The 17,351-nt window shown below is 36.2% G+C and overlaps 1 protein-coding gene across 1 annotated transcript; it reads right to left on the bottom strand.

Moving 5' to 3' along the window:
* Positions 1–1,361: 1,361 nt before the first annotated feature.
* LOC149574779 (protein NUCLEAR FUSION DEFECTIVE 4-like) lies at positions 1,362–5,795 on the bottom strand. The gene is made up of 4 exons (XM_089814606.1): positions 5,345–5,795; positions 4,850–5,225; positions 2,335–3,230; positions 1,362–2,191 (listed from the first exon to the last, which is right to left on the bottom strand). Exons 2-4 carry the CDS (start codon positions 5,165–5,167, stop codon positions 1,750–1,752), a joined length of 1,656 nt encoding a protein of 551 aa, XP_089670732.1. The 5' UTR covers positions 5,168–5,225; positions 5,345–5,795; the 3' UTR covers positions 1,362–1,749.
* Between the last annotated feature and the right edge of the window lie 11,556 nt (positions 5,796–17,351).

Genomic DNA, 17,351 nt, shown 5'->3' with positions numbered 1-17,351 from the left:
GAAAGTTTAAATGACATCTGAAGAAAATCATTAGCTGTGGTATAAGTCTTTACAAAAATTATTTTACAAATTTATAGGGGTGTCAGTTTCCACGTCCGTTTGTGATCTTGAACTTTGTAATCACTACTAGCCAACTTATCTATATTCATCTAGAAAATTCCCCCATAGAGACTTTATATGAGTCGTGCAAAAAAAATTGATCATGTGTTGAAGTCTTTACAAAGACTATTAAGCAAATTGACAGGGATGTCCCCTTCCAAATCAATTGGTAATCTTGAACTTCAAGATCCCCACCTTATGAAGTGACTTATCCAGGTTCATCTAGAAACAAATTTTCCCTCTGACAGCCTAATTTAATATAGGCAACCTAATTTTCCATGTGAATGGTCCTGACAATGCACTTAAATGTTTCTTCGGGCTTGGCATGTGCAGAAAATAATTAACTGTGAGGCAATGTCTTTACAAAGACTGTTTAATAATAATAAATCTTAGATACAAAATGAACTTCTGCAAAGAAATTGGAAGCTAAAAATATTTATGGTTTAAGTCATAGTCCACCTTTGGGTTAGTAAAGGCTATTTAAAAATGAAATGCCTAACTGTGCATGTGTTAAAATATGTTTCTTGGCAAGTTAGCGATGTTTGGAACCTTGTCAGTAGGGCAAACAACAGTCTTTTGCATAAGTATAGAATTTTGCACACCTGGCAACTCACTAGCAGGAATGAGATGATTTTAAGATATCAGAGTTTATTTCAACGTGCGAGACAAACTTGAAATCTCTTCTGACCCCGTGTTGGCCTCTGTTTACTATGGGTATGACTGTGTGCAGTTTATCCCATGTTTATACATTTCACATTGTGCCCTGATTGGTTGACAAGTGATTTTGAACATGTAGTATTATCGCCAATGTTATTACCTGAAATTTTGTTTACATTCTATGCACAATGAAAGAAGCGGATGATAAGATGGATCATTTGATTTTTGAACTCTCGTGAAAGGTCCTGGGTAAATATACGTAGAAGAAAACAACACTGCAAGGCCAAGGCACCCTCAATGAAGGAAAAAGAATTGCAATGCGCAATGCAACCACTTGAAGCACTTCAATATCAGCATTGCAATCTACTGCCATGCAAAGGTGTTCTGGTACATCATGATAACAACAATTAGGTGTCAACAATGGAGTTATAGTCAAGGGGAATAAATGGCAGCTTTAGAACACATGCAGGCCCAAATAATGTATATATAAAAATCAATCTTTTCTGAGATAATGTTCATTCCTTATTTGCACAAAACTCGTCTTAGTTATGTGTATAAAAGGAAGAATCCATCAGTGAACATCAGAAGCTTTGAAGATCAGCAAAGGCTATAATGCTGTAACTGTTATTAATATAGAAGATATTTTTCCCTTGATAAAATCATAATACAACATGCACATGACCGGAGTCCTCTAACCCTTTTGCCTTGTTATCAACGACAGAGTGTTAAACTTTCAATGAATATGTTAGATTATTCTCCTTCGAAGATCCATCTTAGGGGCGATCTGACTATGCTTTTATATTTACACAGAAGAACTAGCATTCAAATCTCATGATTCCATGCACTGCACTGTTAAAGGGGCCATTCTCTTTTGTATTATTCTTTCAACCCACTCTGAGGGAATCAACATGCCCCTGTTAATAAATCCCTTTAGGATGTTATTTTAGCAAATCTTTGTCGAATGTAGTGTCTTTTACCTTTTGCTACACCATATCAGTTCTTGTATAGCCTCCATGATCTTATAAGGAGGATGCAATTTAATATCAAAGCTATAACGCAGATACAGCCCCATATCATAAAAGTGAGCTTGTAACATTTTACTCCCATACAGAGTACCATTATACCTAGTTTATGTTCCAAATCCTTGTTTTGAGCATTGTGATCATAAATTAGAGCAGCCATGTAACCAAATAGTAGAGTTCCTAATGGAATGTTGGCCACCAAAATATTGTGGTTCACTCCAAAACTATTATTCCCAAATAGCTCAGGAGTGGTAGACACTGCAGTTGCAATGATGAATCCGGAGCAGAGTCCTATTATTGCAGTGCTCCAATAGAGAGAGGCGGCAGAATCTGTTGTTGCCAAGTAAAAGAATGAAGGAGGCATTGGAATCAATGCTAAGCACATCCAACCAGGTCTTCCCACATTCAAGCCCCTGCATTACCATATTAGGGTTTATCAGTTCGAAGTATTCATAAGCTCTTCTTTAGCCCTGAATTCAGATGCAACTCTGAAAAATATAAAACATTATATCATATATGTATACAGCATAGAAAAATTCTGTAAATAAGAGCATACCTTGGAAAATAATCAGGGGCTGTAGACAAAAGACGACCGAAGAAACCAGATGAAGAGTAAAGAGATACAAAAATGGTAGAACTGGAATAGCCCCTTGACTCTGCTATTTGTCCCAAGTTATTGCTGTAGGTCAGTCCCAAACTGGCGCCGCATAGATACATAAAGAAGTATAACCAGAAGTCTACACTGCACAAAAGTTGAAATATGTTATGCTCTTCACCTAAGCCAGGCACAGGCTGTGCCCAGTTTAACCTAATACTACTCTCTCCACTGCAATCTTCAGAAGCTTCCCTTACTAGTGCCCTTTCATTTTCATGTTCTTGCAAATCTATATCTTCATCTCTGCTGTGAAACCCATTGTCTAAGCCTTCATTGTCATTATCATCTGGAATCCTCGAATAGTAATCTCGAATCCTGGTATTATCATTCTTTTCTCTTGAAGTACATACATGTACAGTGGTTGGTATGCATAGAGGAGCCAACACAAGTAATACCATGCCTATTGCATACATTTTATATGATAATGTGCTCTTGAAACTGAAGAAATCAATGGGGAGAAGATAAACACCTAAAGCCATGGCAATTATATTTACGATGATGAATATAGCCCTTTCATCTATAGAATTCTCTCTAGAGGGAATCTCTTGAAAGAAGGTGAATACAATAGAGCAAATTATCAATGGAAACAAAGCGTTCAATAAGAGATATATGGTCTCGTTGCTGAGAACAATTGCCTTAACAATCAAGGTGAACACTGCTGCGGTCAAGGCATTGTAGCTTGTGGATATTCCCAGGGCCATTGCTTTTCTTGTTGGGAAATTGTGAATGCAGAGAACAAAAGCAATCGTATTGAACCAGCAAATGCTATGTCCGGCCAACAAACAGAGAAGATAAACCTGTTCAATAGAAACACATTTCTTTTCAGACAAACTATTTGCTGAGATAATCAATAAAAATGTTTTATAAAGCTCTGTATTTCAAGGTTATGGTCATTCAGGGAAACTGTTAATTATTGTTAGTTGGACAGCTGTTATTTCTGACCCGGAAATAACAGCACTATTTATGGGTAGCTTGGACAGCTGTTCGTCCTTATCTATGAATAGCGGTTGTATTTATGGGTGGTTTGGACAGCTGCTTGTCCACTTGCCAAAAATTAGTAAATAGTTATTATTTACTAATTTTAGTGAGTCCTTTTGGACACTTTGCAACCAATTCTATTATTGGCTGTCGAGTTGTCTTAATCTCAGCCGTTGGTTAGATTTAATCTCGGTCGTTGGTTTACCAACAGAAGTAGTATAGAAAGGGGTCATTGGGTCATTTGGATGTGAAAAAGCTTTGGGAGAAACGTTTGCAGTGTTAGCAAACAGTCTTGCAGTGTTAGCAAGGGCGTAGTGTTAGCGTAGGGATAGCAGTGAGGAATATCAGCGGGAGAAATTAGGAGGTTGTCAGAGTTCTGTCAGTGTGAGGCAAGGAATTTTGTATCTCTTGATTTGCTGAAGTTTAATATAATTCCTCATCTGTAAAACTGGTTTTCCCTTAGAGGTTTTTCCAGGGACAATCTGTCCGAAAATATTGTGTTCATTGTGTTGCGCATTTCTTTCCGTATTTTATAAGTGAAGTTGTAGTTGTGTTATTCTTCGATATTAGCTGGGAATTTATTTTCAGCAGTTTAATAATCATTTGTGATAGGAGATTAATAATCAGTGACTGCAATAGTTTGATTTTTCACAGAAACTTCCATTGCAAACATATTTGAGGCAGATGAAGCGCATTAAATTAATAAGAATTACCATACAAGTTGTGAAGGAAAACATAGAGTATATAATTTATAGCATGGTTGAATTTCAATTTAATCCAAGCAATTCTACAGGAGATTAAGACTGAATATTAGTCAGTCTCTGCGACCACTGTTTATGTAGAAACATTCAAAACTTTGTTGTTTGGTGAATTTTTAAAAGGGAAAAAAACTAATTTAAACACTACTTTGTTCAAGGGATTATTATATGTCATGTACTGAATCAAATCTTACTTGCAAGTGCTTAGTCTGGTATAAACTATTTAATGGCATAGTGTAGTCCATAATTCCGAGGGGGGCCAGTTTTAAGAATGGCACATGTCCCCAATTTTTAGGGCCAATAGGACAGGACATAATTTCCAGGAAGGAGAATGTTAAAGGAAGACAATAGACAGTTAAGGTCTCAGAGGAATGAACTTTTAAATTTTTGACTGACTCTACATTGTTTGCTCCAAGAACAATGTGACAAAAGAACACAACGAGCTTCAAAAACTGAAAAACTGAAAAATATTCTTCCACGGCATCATTTACTGCTTCTCTAGAAAAAGAGAAACTATGGAAACATTTTTTCTTTAAAGATATATGCTTACTAGAAGACTGAAAGTGGAGCAAAAAAATATCACGCTAGAATCACAAGAAGACCCTAATAACCGCACACAAGATTTACCCCTGAAATTAGAAAAATAGAGGGAAAAAGGGGAGGAAAATCTGCCACTATACCTGCCAGTAATTGGATGATAATCTGTCTGTAATAATCAACCATTGGAGCCCATAACCCACAAGCCCCATTGACGTAGCTGTGAGAAGAACGGCCCAGAGAGGCATGCGCCGCATTGCAAAGCCAGAAACCCATCCGAAAACCTTCCCCAAATCGGATGCAACGGCCAAGTTGTTAAGCTGAACCTGGCTAATCTGTAACACCTGCTTCAGAGTCGTCGAATAAGCAGAGAAATCGAAATTGGTTCCCGTAAATAGCTGAATCCACAATAATCCGACCAGATTCATCCATTTTTTGGCCTCCAAATTCATAAAATCCATAATTGATGTCCAACATATACCGCTCAGTAATTTTTACTTATCTTCATCTTGCAGGAGACTGGGAACATTCAAATATAGGAAAATGTTACTTCGAAGCGAAGTCAATAACTAAAATTGATGTTTAACCTCCCTTCTATGGTCTTTGAAGGTAATCGACAGCATCAATTTAAGACTTACCTGGCCCAGGATGTTCCACGCCCGCACAAAAATTATTGAAAGCTACATCGTCTGAAGTCTGCCAGAGAAAAAGGATAAATATCATAAAAAGATCAGCTCCATATGGCAAACATCCGAGCAAGGATAGGAATTCCCTATATGAGATCAATATCTCATGTACAGAATGGTGGGTATGCACCTGTTATTGAGCCCATTACTGGGTGCATCCCCAATCTTAAATGGTGCCCAAAACCATCAGAGATCAGTCAAAAGCTTGCGAATTTGAATTTGGTAGATGCTTGGTGTAGAGAATGATTAAGCCGCTGGGATGAATTGGTCTTTGCAATCAATGCAGAATAATTATTTTAATCGATTCCAAACTTTTGTTTGGCTATTGGTTTTTGGTGGTCGTTGTTGGGCTTTCCTTTATTTTCGTTGGTTGGAGATATAGTTCTATGGTCTTTTAATGTTTGGAATTGATTAAAATTAGCTTATTTATATATTTTTTTAATAGATAAATTATGTTAGAGATACTTATTTTTAAAAGAATAGAAATTTAGGTAAACAATGCGATATCTAATTTGAAATGAGTGGTAGGTCTTCTTTACAACTTGCATTTAGAGAAATTTGTAGCTTCAAATAATTAGCAAATTGTTTTATCATTAGTCTAAGGTAGAGAGAAAATTATATGTATTTGAGCTTTTAAAATCTTGTGAACACACTAACAATAAATAACTTTTAAAAGGACATAAAGAACAAGAACAATTTAACTGTCCTTAAAAAGAAGATGACAAATATATGAACTCATATAGGCTCAAAATGTGTTTTTCGACCACAAAATAAATGACAAATTGTTGATTTTATATAGGCTCAAATTATGTTTTTGGACCTCAAAAGAAATGACAAATTATGCACTCAAACTAATTGTCAATTAGAAATTCAATAGATCTAACTACTACTAGTTTGTTGACACTCTTGACCCTTTTCTTTTGATAGTAAAAGCTTTTTAGTGTTGTAAAATTTAAAGTATAATAATAAGAATATACTAAAACATAATAATCTTATCATATCTTAATTGTTTATTTTGCTAGTTTTATTTTAATTTTTTGGGTAAAAGTACATATCACACAAAAAGAACCTAAAATTTTCGGGTCCCTAAAAAGTCTATGTGGTGGCCTTCGTTAATTGGTAGCTAACAGGCTGCATGCCTCACCAGGTTGCCTCGCAAGTCTGAACACTCCATTAAAAAAAAGTACATATCACACAAATAAAGAGTGTTATTCCAATTTTTAATTGTCTTTTTTTGGCTTTGTTATTTTTTTTTGCTTTATGGGAGTTTACTGAAAATATAAATGTTAGATAACAAAAGTGTATGAAGAATGTGAATGAGAAAGGATGAGTGAATCCTGGAATGTAAAACACTAGAGAAGAGTTGGTGGAAAATCAATTTTGATGTTGCCTCCAAGGGGAATCCAGGTCCCTCAAGTGCATGAGTAATAATCAACATCTGGAATGGTAATTTAATTGCATGTGGGGGGAAGAGGCTAATTAATGGGACCAACAATGTTGTAGAAGTTTAAGTGGCATTATTAGTGGTTAGAGTAGTGAAGGGGCTTGGTGTTCAAAAACAATCATGTTGAAGGTGATTCACATGTTATTGTGAATGCAATTACAAGGAGTATGCAAACATGACACCTTCAAAATTACATAGACTTAATTATTGGAGGTCTTATTTCACTTAAAGACTTTAAGTTTACATTAAAAAGATGATGGGGTAATAAGGAGGTTGACATTCTATCGAATTGGGTGATTGAAAATTAAAGAGGATGGAGTGGCAATAGCAGATTTTATGGATTAAATGATGATGGATTTAATTAAACTAAATGCACCAAGGCTTTGAAATAAGGTGGCAAGGTAGTTGATAAGGTAGTGACCTAAAGCATGTGAGAGCATTTAGTGAGGTTCTCTAATCAAAGAGCCAGTGGATGGGATAGAAGAAAAAGAGTTTGTGTGGGATTTATTTCCAAAATCACACAACCTTCTCATTTATGTGATCACAATGACTAGTGTTGGGAAAGTGGATGTGTGATGATAATGGAGACTTCATTCACCCTATTGTGAAGGAAATAAGAAAGCATATTCCATGGGCCAATGACCATGAGAAGATTCAAGGGTATTTTCAATTTGGTGGACTCAAAATTATTTTGAGTTGCACTTGTGTTATTGGGAGAAACTTTGATAAGTCAAAATATTGACTCTAAACAAAATCATACATTTACTCAATGATAATGATGTTGGAGCTTCATTTGGGGGCTTCTTTGGTTGTGGTAAGATTGATGATGATTGCACTAGTTCCAACAATTAGGGGATTTAAATCCCTTTATTGCAAGGGCACAATCAGGGGTTGGAATTCATTTTGTACCTAACTGAGTCATAGTCCACATAAAAGTGATTAAGGACATAAAGTACACACACTTTGTCTAGCAGTGTGAGGAGAGAAAATGACATAGAAGATTCGAGGAGGCAAGAAAAGGTTGGGTTGGGATTCTTTGTGTTTAGGACATTAGAGAATTGAATGAAGAAATCGAATGTCTAAAGAAAATTAGAAGTCTAAACACAATATAAGTCTCTAGGAGACAAAAGGCACCAAAGAGGGGATGAATGGTCATTCAACTTGGTTAAAAGGATTGTGGGGATAACTAGGCTAGTCAGGATGGTGCTGTAGATGTGCAGGAGGAGCAAATGATGAGGTTTCCATGGAGGTAGACATTGATGTAGATGGAAATGTCAAGTGGGTTAGCTCATGAATGATGAGGGTGCCTTTCTTCTAGTTAAAAGTTTTAATTGCAAACTTTGGTGTTTTGTTTATTAATGTTTGGTCATCCTTGCATAGTGTGATAACTCTATTAACAGAGTTTATTCTTAGGGATTAATTTTGTTTGCAAAAGTGTAATGAACTAGGAATGGAGGCAAGTCATTATAATTATTGGGGTGGAGTTACAGTTTCTTGTAGGGATGTATAGGTGAACAAATTAGATTTTCTATAGGTGGGTGGATTTTTCAGTCTGATGGAAAAAAAACTCTTTCTAAGATCTAATTTTTAGTAATTAAAAAAAAACTACTATTACCAAGAAAAAAAAGCAATAATGTATTAAAAAATAATAATATAATTATATTCTTAAAATGAGATATATGAAGTAACAAAGGATGCACCAGTGCTAAATCTCACACACATAACAAAGAGCGTAGGTGTAGATTGGTTTGGAGCCCCCAATTTGGGAATAAGCAAGAATTCTTATCTAAGTTGTGTTCCAAGAGGCATGGTATCCACTTCATTTTTTCATCACTAAGTGAGTGCACCCAACAATGATTTGACATGGCATTCACACTTGCAGTGGTTTGGTGACATTGGCATCGAGACAATGAGCATTCAATGCTTGGCATTCTTTTCTTTTCCTTTGGTGACAATATTTGTTGAGCATTCACTGGTGGAATTTCCATATTGGATCCCATCTTGCAACATTTGACCCATTATCATCCTTGGTAATGAGATCCAAGCATTGATATCACCCCTCCCTAGCTTGACATCCACATTGCAATTTACATATTTCAAGCCCACCTATATCTGTTAAAGCCTTAATGCAAGTTCAAAGTAGAGAGCACTTGATATTTCAGTGTCTATCTTTCTTATCTTGGTCTTCCAGCATTGACTCATGCATGCTCAACATTGAGAAGCCAATTTGAGACTCTGAGTAAATCCACTTGGCACAACCTAAACATCACACACCAAGGCTTTATTCCTAAGTGAAAAGTTTTAAATAGTCAAAGTTGACTTATCTTTTCAAAATTAATTTTTCTATTAGCATGTGATGTTTAAGGGTGGTTGCACAACTTGGACATTCCTCTTCCATGCCAGCATTAGCATAGTCATTAATTTTTCCAAAGGAAAATGGTGCAACAATTTGAAAGTGGAAATTTTAGTACAAAATCATCTAAGATACTATTGGCACAAAAGTCTGCACCCTTGCTTGAGGTATGGCCCTCAAGCAACCTTGTGTAACATGGAAATGACCTCCAAGTGTGGGACTTGCACTCTGAGGTTGAATCTCTGGAGAAGGTTAGTTTTATTATAATCAAGGTGCACCTAACTACTCTTCAGAGGAAAAGGGAGAAGGAGATGCATGAAATCAAACTATCTAGTTGAAACTAAGGGGGGTGATGCACCTAGATTGAATGGTCACAACTCTATCTACAACTATATAAAACATCAATGAAAATCCAAAATACACTAGACTTAACTTCAGTCTATTCCCCAAAATGACATGCAAGTCTAAAACTAATGAAACATTGAAAGGAAAGATAATATTCACTTATGCAATGATTGCCAACAAATTGAACACAACATGTAAACTTAGGAAAATAGAAAGAAACATTTACTACAAGGCACATACATGCACTAGACAACAAAATGACAAAAGAAGGTAAGGAATAGAGATTTCATTAATGGAGGGCAAAAGTTGCAGAGCATAATATTACTGCAAAATATAGATAGGTAAGAACCTCTAAAACATATTTACAACTTCTTTTTATAGAGTTTAGGCTTAACTCTGATGTTACATTGAGTTCAAACTCCCACTGGGTAGAGTTGAGATTGCAAAGGAGCAATAATTGCTGAGCAGAAGAAATCATGATCAGATGCACATCCCCATACAGGAAACCAAATATTTTACTTGCAAATTTGGCTCAAAAAGACATATGCGGTGGCCATTACTATACTAATTGGGTAGATGAATGAACTAGGTGGCAGGAGGAATGGAACTGTATTGAATAAGCATGGAGAACACTTAAAATTGGTTGCAAGCAATCAAAAGGATTTGATTTTCCATTAAATAGTTATATCTTTGTTTCTTGACATGCCAAGTTAGCCAAGTCATCAATTCATCAAGTCAAATGGAGTCAACCATCTAACTTACCATGTGGACCAATGTCCCTGAAATATTTTGCCATTGCACCCATCCTTCTATTTTCTTGTTGACCTATTGACTACCTCAAATCATGCAAGCTTCCCAACCTTCATTTCTCTTTAACTATTTGGCCTTGCAAAACCACGACTGCCCTTATTTATGCCTGATCATTGCATTGCAACCTAAAATCATGTTGGCTCCTTAACTATTGTGACCCTATAACATCATGAAATTAGTCCTTCACACCATCATTTTAGTTTAGACCTAATAGACTTCTAATTGTGTGATGATGCAAAAGTAGTTATCTTACCTTTGTCACCCTGTCGTAGCTTAAATCCTAGCTAGCATAAAATGTTTGCAACCTAGGGTCCATTCATAACCCTAACAGCCAACACTGCCATTCGCATTGTTGCGGTCTAAAAGTTGACTACGTCAAAGATACCTATGACCTTGCAAAGAAAAGGTTTTGATCATGATCACCCAATTCCCATTGTCATTTTCTATTTTTGTCTAACCACTGTGACCCTACGAAGCCATCAAACTTGACTGCTAGATGTTCCATCACAACTTAAAGTTTAAATTTACTGTTTAACCTTGTGAAGGTACGCTCCATGTGTATCATTGCTTTATAGCTCAATTCCTTAACTCATCACTAATCTCAGTGATCATGCAATGAAGGTGTTCGCAGCTTTGCATTCTAAACCATGGTTTAAATCAAATTGGGTGTGACAAAGTGATTACATTGAATTTAACCACTTCAGCTTACTATCACATGATCGCAACTTAAGACCTTGAAGCCTACTGAGGTTATCGATAGAACAATATCAATTGAAGTTGCTCACATTCTTTTGACATGGTTAATTGACTAACATGTTTAACTTTTCACAACCTTGTAACCTAACCATTAACTTTAATATGTAACCCTATGAGCAAGCGATCAAAGTAATTGTTGCTCGCAGCTTGAACTCTAATTAACCTTTAACCTCCTGCAACTATGCAATGACACATGAATCCTAATTGTTGGAGTTAATCTTCGCATGGTCATAGCTTGAGATCAATTGAATTTGGAATTAACTATGATACCGTGACTAGTTGTGAGTTTGACTACGATCGCACTATCACGGCCTCCTTGATGGTTCAACGCTAACTGTTGCGACCAAGCGATGAAGGGTATTCGCATAGTCACAACTTGAAAAGCCTCCTTAGAAATAACTTTCTAAGGCTTAGCGATAGAAGGAAAAGTCAAGATTTTGTCGTATCCCTATTGACCTAGATGGGAAAATATTTGAATAGTCAAATTTGAACATTGGTCATGGTTGTCACCCTGAAAATTCAAATTTTGGAAGGGGGGGCAAAAATGGTCAATATTTTTGGTGACTTTGAGGGGATGCTTGCATTCTAAGCATAAGATCAGTGGCCTTAAGCAATCTATTGGGCTATGGAGTCATAAAAAATGAAACTACTCTGCAAAAAACTAGAAACTACAACCTTTGCAACTAGAAAATTTTAAAACTGTGTTATCTCACAGAGAAACATCTTGTGCTTGTGCACTTCTTGGAAAATGAAAAAAACAACTATTCTACTATGTATAAAAATTTATAGACAAAATATCAAACAAACTCATTGACTGGTTTGTTGAAGTAACTACCTTTCCTCACAAGTTGGTTTCTTTTTCTGTGTACATGGGCACCTAAAAAAATTGGCATACATGACAAACACATTGTTGCATGGAACACTTTTCCCCGAATGCTGAAGATGATGAAGCTTTCTAGCACTAGAGCACCTTGATTCTAAGTAAAACATGCTTGCTCTTCCTTGTAGAATTCTCCCTCATGCTCTGGAATGAACATGATTGGGGGCAACTTGTTGATTTTTTGCAAAGCTAGATGACTTATAGGGTATCCTCTTGATGGTGTAGGGTTAGGGCAATCTACCTTGACCATGTTGAGCTCTACAATGGTGGTATCATGTTGGTTTGTAAGTGGTTCCTCTTCCCATGAAGAAAAAATATCCACCTTGTCTTCATTGTATTCATGAGCCATCTCCTCATGAGCTAATGGTATGGTGTAGCCCTCCACTTGCTGCTAATGCAACTCATGATCATTTGATAAATGTGTTGGAAATGTTTGAAAAGATCATGAATGAAGGATAATAGAACTGGTAAAGAATGTTTTCAATCATTGTTTTGTCATTGATGTCAAACTTGCTACTTGCAAAAATGACAATTGCTTTAGTGATCCAAGTGCTATTAATTGGTTGATTGACAAGGAGGTGGCAATCAATAAGATGTAACTAGAGTACCTAGAGAAAGGTTGAAGTTATGATTATGTAATGAAGTACAAGGATCAGCTAAGCCATTAATGAAATAATGTATTGATAACATACTCTAAAAGGATGGACACAATGTAATGAGTCCTTCAGGTGCTGAGTAGTAGCAAAAGGTAATGAATGCCGAGTAAGTCTTCAAGTGTCGAGTGCCATTAAAATAACATTAAGAAGCCGAGTAATACAGAAGGTGTTGAGCATCAGTAAACCAATAATGCCGAGTTGCTGCATTATTTTGAAAATCAAAGATTTGCCTGATCTAAGCCGACATGGTAGTTATCTAGAATTTTGTGGACCAGATAGAAGATAAGAATAATGAGCTGGTGGCACAGAACACTATGTAAAACATTTTTAGCGAATGCAAATGGCTTTATCATGAAGTTTCCAAAAGAAACAATTTGGAGGGAAAACAATACCATTTTCTTAAGATCAAATTGAGATTTGAGATGGAAATCGAGTACAGAACTTCTATATAAGGAGTTACAGGTCAGAGATCAAGTGCGCATGCAAAAGAGGAAATTGGTCATAAATGAGATCATGCAAAGAAGCCTAGAGGAGTAAGAACAGAGCATCAAGACTCTGAGTTGATCAAGTGACCAAAGAGATTGCATTGGCATAACGAGTGGAAGAACTCAAGGAGATAGATCTTGAAGGGTGAACAAGTTGTCTGCACTGCAAAGGAGAGAAGCCAAGCAAAGAAGAGAACTGAAGAGTGATCTGAAATCTGCATAGTTAGGGTTGCAAATCTGTATCAAGTCAAAACCCTTCTAATACTTTTTTACCATTGTATTAGATATTAAAACCCTACATTGCCAGGTTAGCTTAACAGCTAGGTGGATAAGCCTCAGGAAAAGAATAGAAGATCCCCAAGAGAAGGACAAAGAGATCCTCAGGAGGAGAATAAGAGATCCTTAGAGAGGGATGAAAGATTCTTTTGAGAAGGTGACTAAAAATCCCATGGACTTGGGTGAGCCTAATAGCTCTATGTAAATCCTTTAACAGGGTGACATTCCAAGTTGAATGTTTCTAAATCCTTTAACAAGGTTGAATTTAACAATGTGTTGTATCCTTTAACAGGGAAGACCATCAGAAGTGGTTGAAATCAATTGTGCAGTTATTTTGTGGGTATCATCCCCACTCTAGTTTTACCTTCTTATTCTTGGAGGGTTTCTAGGTTATCAAATCCTTAGTGTTATGTTGTGATGCATGTTTACTTTTCATGGTTGTTTGATGTTCAATTGCATACATGATAACTTCAGTTATGTGCCATTAAGGATTTGTAGAAAAAGTTTTATTGGACATCATTGGACCTTGGATAACTGATTCACCCCCCCCTCTCAGTTATTCTAAATAATTCTAACAATTGGTATCAGAGCAGACTATCGATTTGTTTCAAGGTACTAGCAGTAGAAAGATCAAGATGTCCAAAAGAGAAGTTCCCAAGCTAAACAAAGACAACTTTGTTGCATGGCAAAGTTTGATGAAGCTACACCTCGGATCAATAGGTGACTATGCACAGACCTCAATCACAGTTGACCATGTAGACCCTATAGGACCCCTAACTATAGATGACATGAGCAAGAAGAAGGAGCACAATCAAGCAATGTTAGATCTTTAGCACTAAGCTATGCCGAGTATGATGACATCAAAGGATGCAATACTTCACATCAGATTTGGAATACATTATCAAGAATCTATAGAGGAGATGATAATGTCAAGAGAGCCAAAAGAGAAATCCTAAGAGGAAAATTTGATTATATGAAAATGGAAGAAGGAGAGAATGCTACTCAATATGGTGCAAGGATGAAGGAAGTAGTTAGTGCCATAAGAAGCCTAGGAGGACAGCTAGTAGAAGAAACGGTATGCAACAAATACTTGAGAAATTTGCTTCCCATCTATGCTATAAGAGTATCAGCCATCCAAGAGCTAAGGTGTGTACCAGGCAACACAATGACATTTGAAGGAATAATTGGAAGACTCACTACCTTTGAGTTATCCAACTTTGACATCTACAAGCCAGAAAACTTTGAATTTGCATTCAAAGCTAAGATGACAATAAAAGACAATGATGAGGCATAAACAAAGAGAAAGAATAGAAATGAAAAGTATGTATCTAGTGATAGCAACACTGATGAAGATGATGTAGACCAATTGGAGGCATTACTAGCAAGAAGATTTCACAGAGGAAGAGGCAAATTCAAAGGTAAGCTACCAATTATTTGTTTCAATTGTAATGAAGTTGGTCACATTGCAGCTAGATGCACACAAAAGAAAAATTACAAAGATGGAGGCAACTTCAAGAACAAGAAAGAGGAAACCAAGGAATACAAAGGTAAAGGCAAAAGATGCTACATTGTTGAAGAAGATTCTGATGAAAATGATGATGAAGTAGTCTATGTGGCTATGAAGGATGAATTAGATGAAGAAGAAGCAACTGCCCTGGTAACCTGCATGAACAAGAATGATAGATGGATCATAGACAGCGGATGCTCTCATCACATGACTGGAGATAAAAGTAAGTTCATTTCCTTTACTCAATATGAAGGAAATAGTGTTAGATTTGGTAACAATGTACCATGTCAGATCAAAGGGAAAGGTAGTATCAAGCTTACTGAAAAGATATCATGTGATAATGCGTACTATGTTGAAGGATTGAATTATAACTTGTTAAGTGTCTCACAGTTAGGCAATATAGGATATAAGGTTGAATTTGAAAATGAATTGCTAAGATTTATAATTCTCAAGGAAGTCAACTAGGAAAAGGTGATCAGACTAGGAGTAATTTGTTTTACCTTGACATGGAAGATGCTTCTTGTCTTATTGTTCAAACTGATGATGTATGGTTATGGTACAAGAAGCTATGTCATGTAAATTTCGACAATCTGATAAGCATCAGCAAGATGAAGAAAGTCAAAGGACTACCAAAGTTGAAAAAGCCTGATAACATCATGTGCAAACAATGCCAACTAGGGAAGATGACCAAGTGAACTTTCAAAAGCAAGACTTATACTTCTAATGAAGTATTAGAGCTAGTTCATACTGACTTGTGTGGTCCCATTGAAATACAAAGCTACAAAAGTGACAGATACATAATGCTATTTGTAGATGACTATTCAAGAATGATGACAGTCATGTTCCTAAAACAAAAATCAGATGCCTTCCAAATGTTCAAGTGGTACTTGGCAAGAGTTGAGAAAGAAACTGGAAAGAGCCTAAAATGTCTTAGATCTGATAGAGGAGGTGAATTCACATCAAAAGAATTTGAAGAGTTCTGCAATGAAAGAGGAATCAAAAGGCAGACATCAACACCTACGACTCCACCTTAGAATGGTATAGCAGAAAGAAGGAATAGATCAGTTATTGACTGTGCCTGAACCTTAATGATGGAGAAAAATGTTGCACTCAAGTACTGAAGAGAAGCTGTAAGTATTTCCGTCTACACACTCAATAGAGTTCAAGTCAAAAAAGGTACAAATGCAACACTTTTTGAATTATGGTATGGGCATTCTCCTAATGTAAAACATTTCAAAATATTTGGATGCAAATGCTATATATATAAAGAGTCTAGAAATGGAAAGTTTGATGCAAAGAGTGAGGAAGGCACATTTCTTGGCTATTCTACTAGAAGTAAAGCTTATAGGTGCTTGAATGTTAACACTAACAAAGTAGTAGAAAGTACAAATGTAAAATTTCAAAGTATTGAAAAAACCAAGAAAGCAGAGGAATACAAGACCTTTGTATACTTTTATGAAGGTATATCTAATAATGGTGAAGTTGCAACTCAAAATGACCATCAGCAACAAAATTTGGTATCTGTCAAGTCACATACAGTGAATGCCGAATAGGAGACACATTCAGAAGCTGAGCTGCAGAATACAAAAAATGTTCATTTAGACTCTGAGAACAACCAACAAAAAGAAAATGAACAAATACCTGATGAAAATATGCATGAGGATATAGATTTTGAAAGAGATAGCATGCAAACAAGGAAAGAACCTGTATTGACAAAGTATGTGAAAAGACATCATCTTGCAGAACAAATTATTGGAAATAAAGAGGCAGGACCAATGCCAAGGAATAGACTCAGAAATGAAACATGTCTGCTCAGCAAAATGGAACCAAAAACAACAAGTGAAGCCATAATAGATGATGACTGGTATACTGCTATGAAAGAAGAGATAGAACAAATTGAGAAGAACAAGACATGGACCTTAGTCTCATGACCAGCTGGCAAGAATGTGATTGGAACCAAGTGGGTGTTCAGAAATAAGTTAGATGAAAATGGTGAAATCACAAGGAACAAGGCAAGACTAGTTTGCAAAGGATATGCACAAGAAGAAGGATTAGATTATGGAGAAACTTTTGCTCCAGTTGCAAGAATGGAAGGTGTAAGGACCTTACTGGCATATGTAGCCTTCAAAAGATTTAAAGTCTATCAAATGGATGTTAAATCCACATTTCTGAATGGTATACTTGAAGAGGAAGTCTACCTAGAGCAACCATAAGGTTTTGTTGATGAAAAGAACAAAAATAAGGTATGTAAACTACATAAGGCTCTATATGGATTAAAGCAAGCCCCTAGAGATTGGTATGAGAGACTTCACAAGTATTTGGTGCAAATAGGATTTGAAAGAATTGATGACAACAACAACATGTACATCAAATTAGAAGTTAAGGATATTCTTGTATCTGAAATATTTGTGGATGATATAGTCTTTGGAGGAAAGGAAGTGCTTTGC

The sequence above is a fragment of the Cupressus sempervirens genome, chromosome 2 (genome assembly GCF_028749045.1).
Source record: "Cupressus sempervirens isolate cs-2001-9-10 chromosome 2, ASM2874904v1, whole genome shotgun sequence".
NCBI lineage: Eukaryota > Viridiplantae > Streptophyta > Pinopsida > Cupressales > Cupressaceae > Cupressus > Cupressus sempervirens.
The sequence above is the reverse complement of the archived record's forward strand: the minus strand, read 5'-3'. Positions and strand labels throughout refer to the sequence as shown.

What these genes read in the sequence shown, in the direction of transcription:
- LOC149574779 (XM_089814606.1), bottom strand. Translation starts at nt 5,167, where the DNA reads ATGGATTTTATGAATTTGGAGGCCAAAAAATGGATGAATCTGGTCGGA. An exon ending in TATCATCCAATTACTGGCAG is followed by an intron (nt 3,231 to 4,849) that starts GTATAGTGGCAG and finishes TCTATTGAACAG; the next exon opens with GTTTATCTTCTCTGTTTGTT. An exon ending in GCCCCTGATTATTTTCCAAG is followed by an intron (nt 2,192 to 2,334) that starts GTATGCTCTTAT and finishes ATGGTAATGCAG; the next exon opens with GGGCTTGAATGTGGGAAGAC.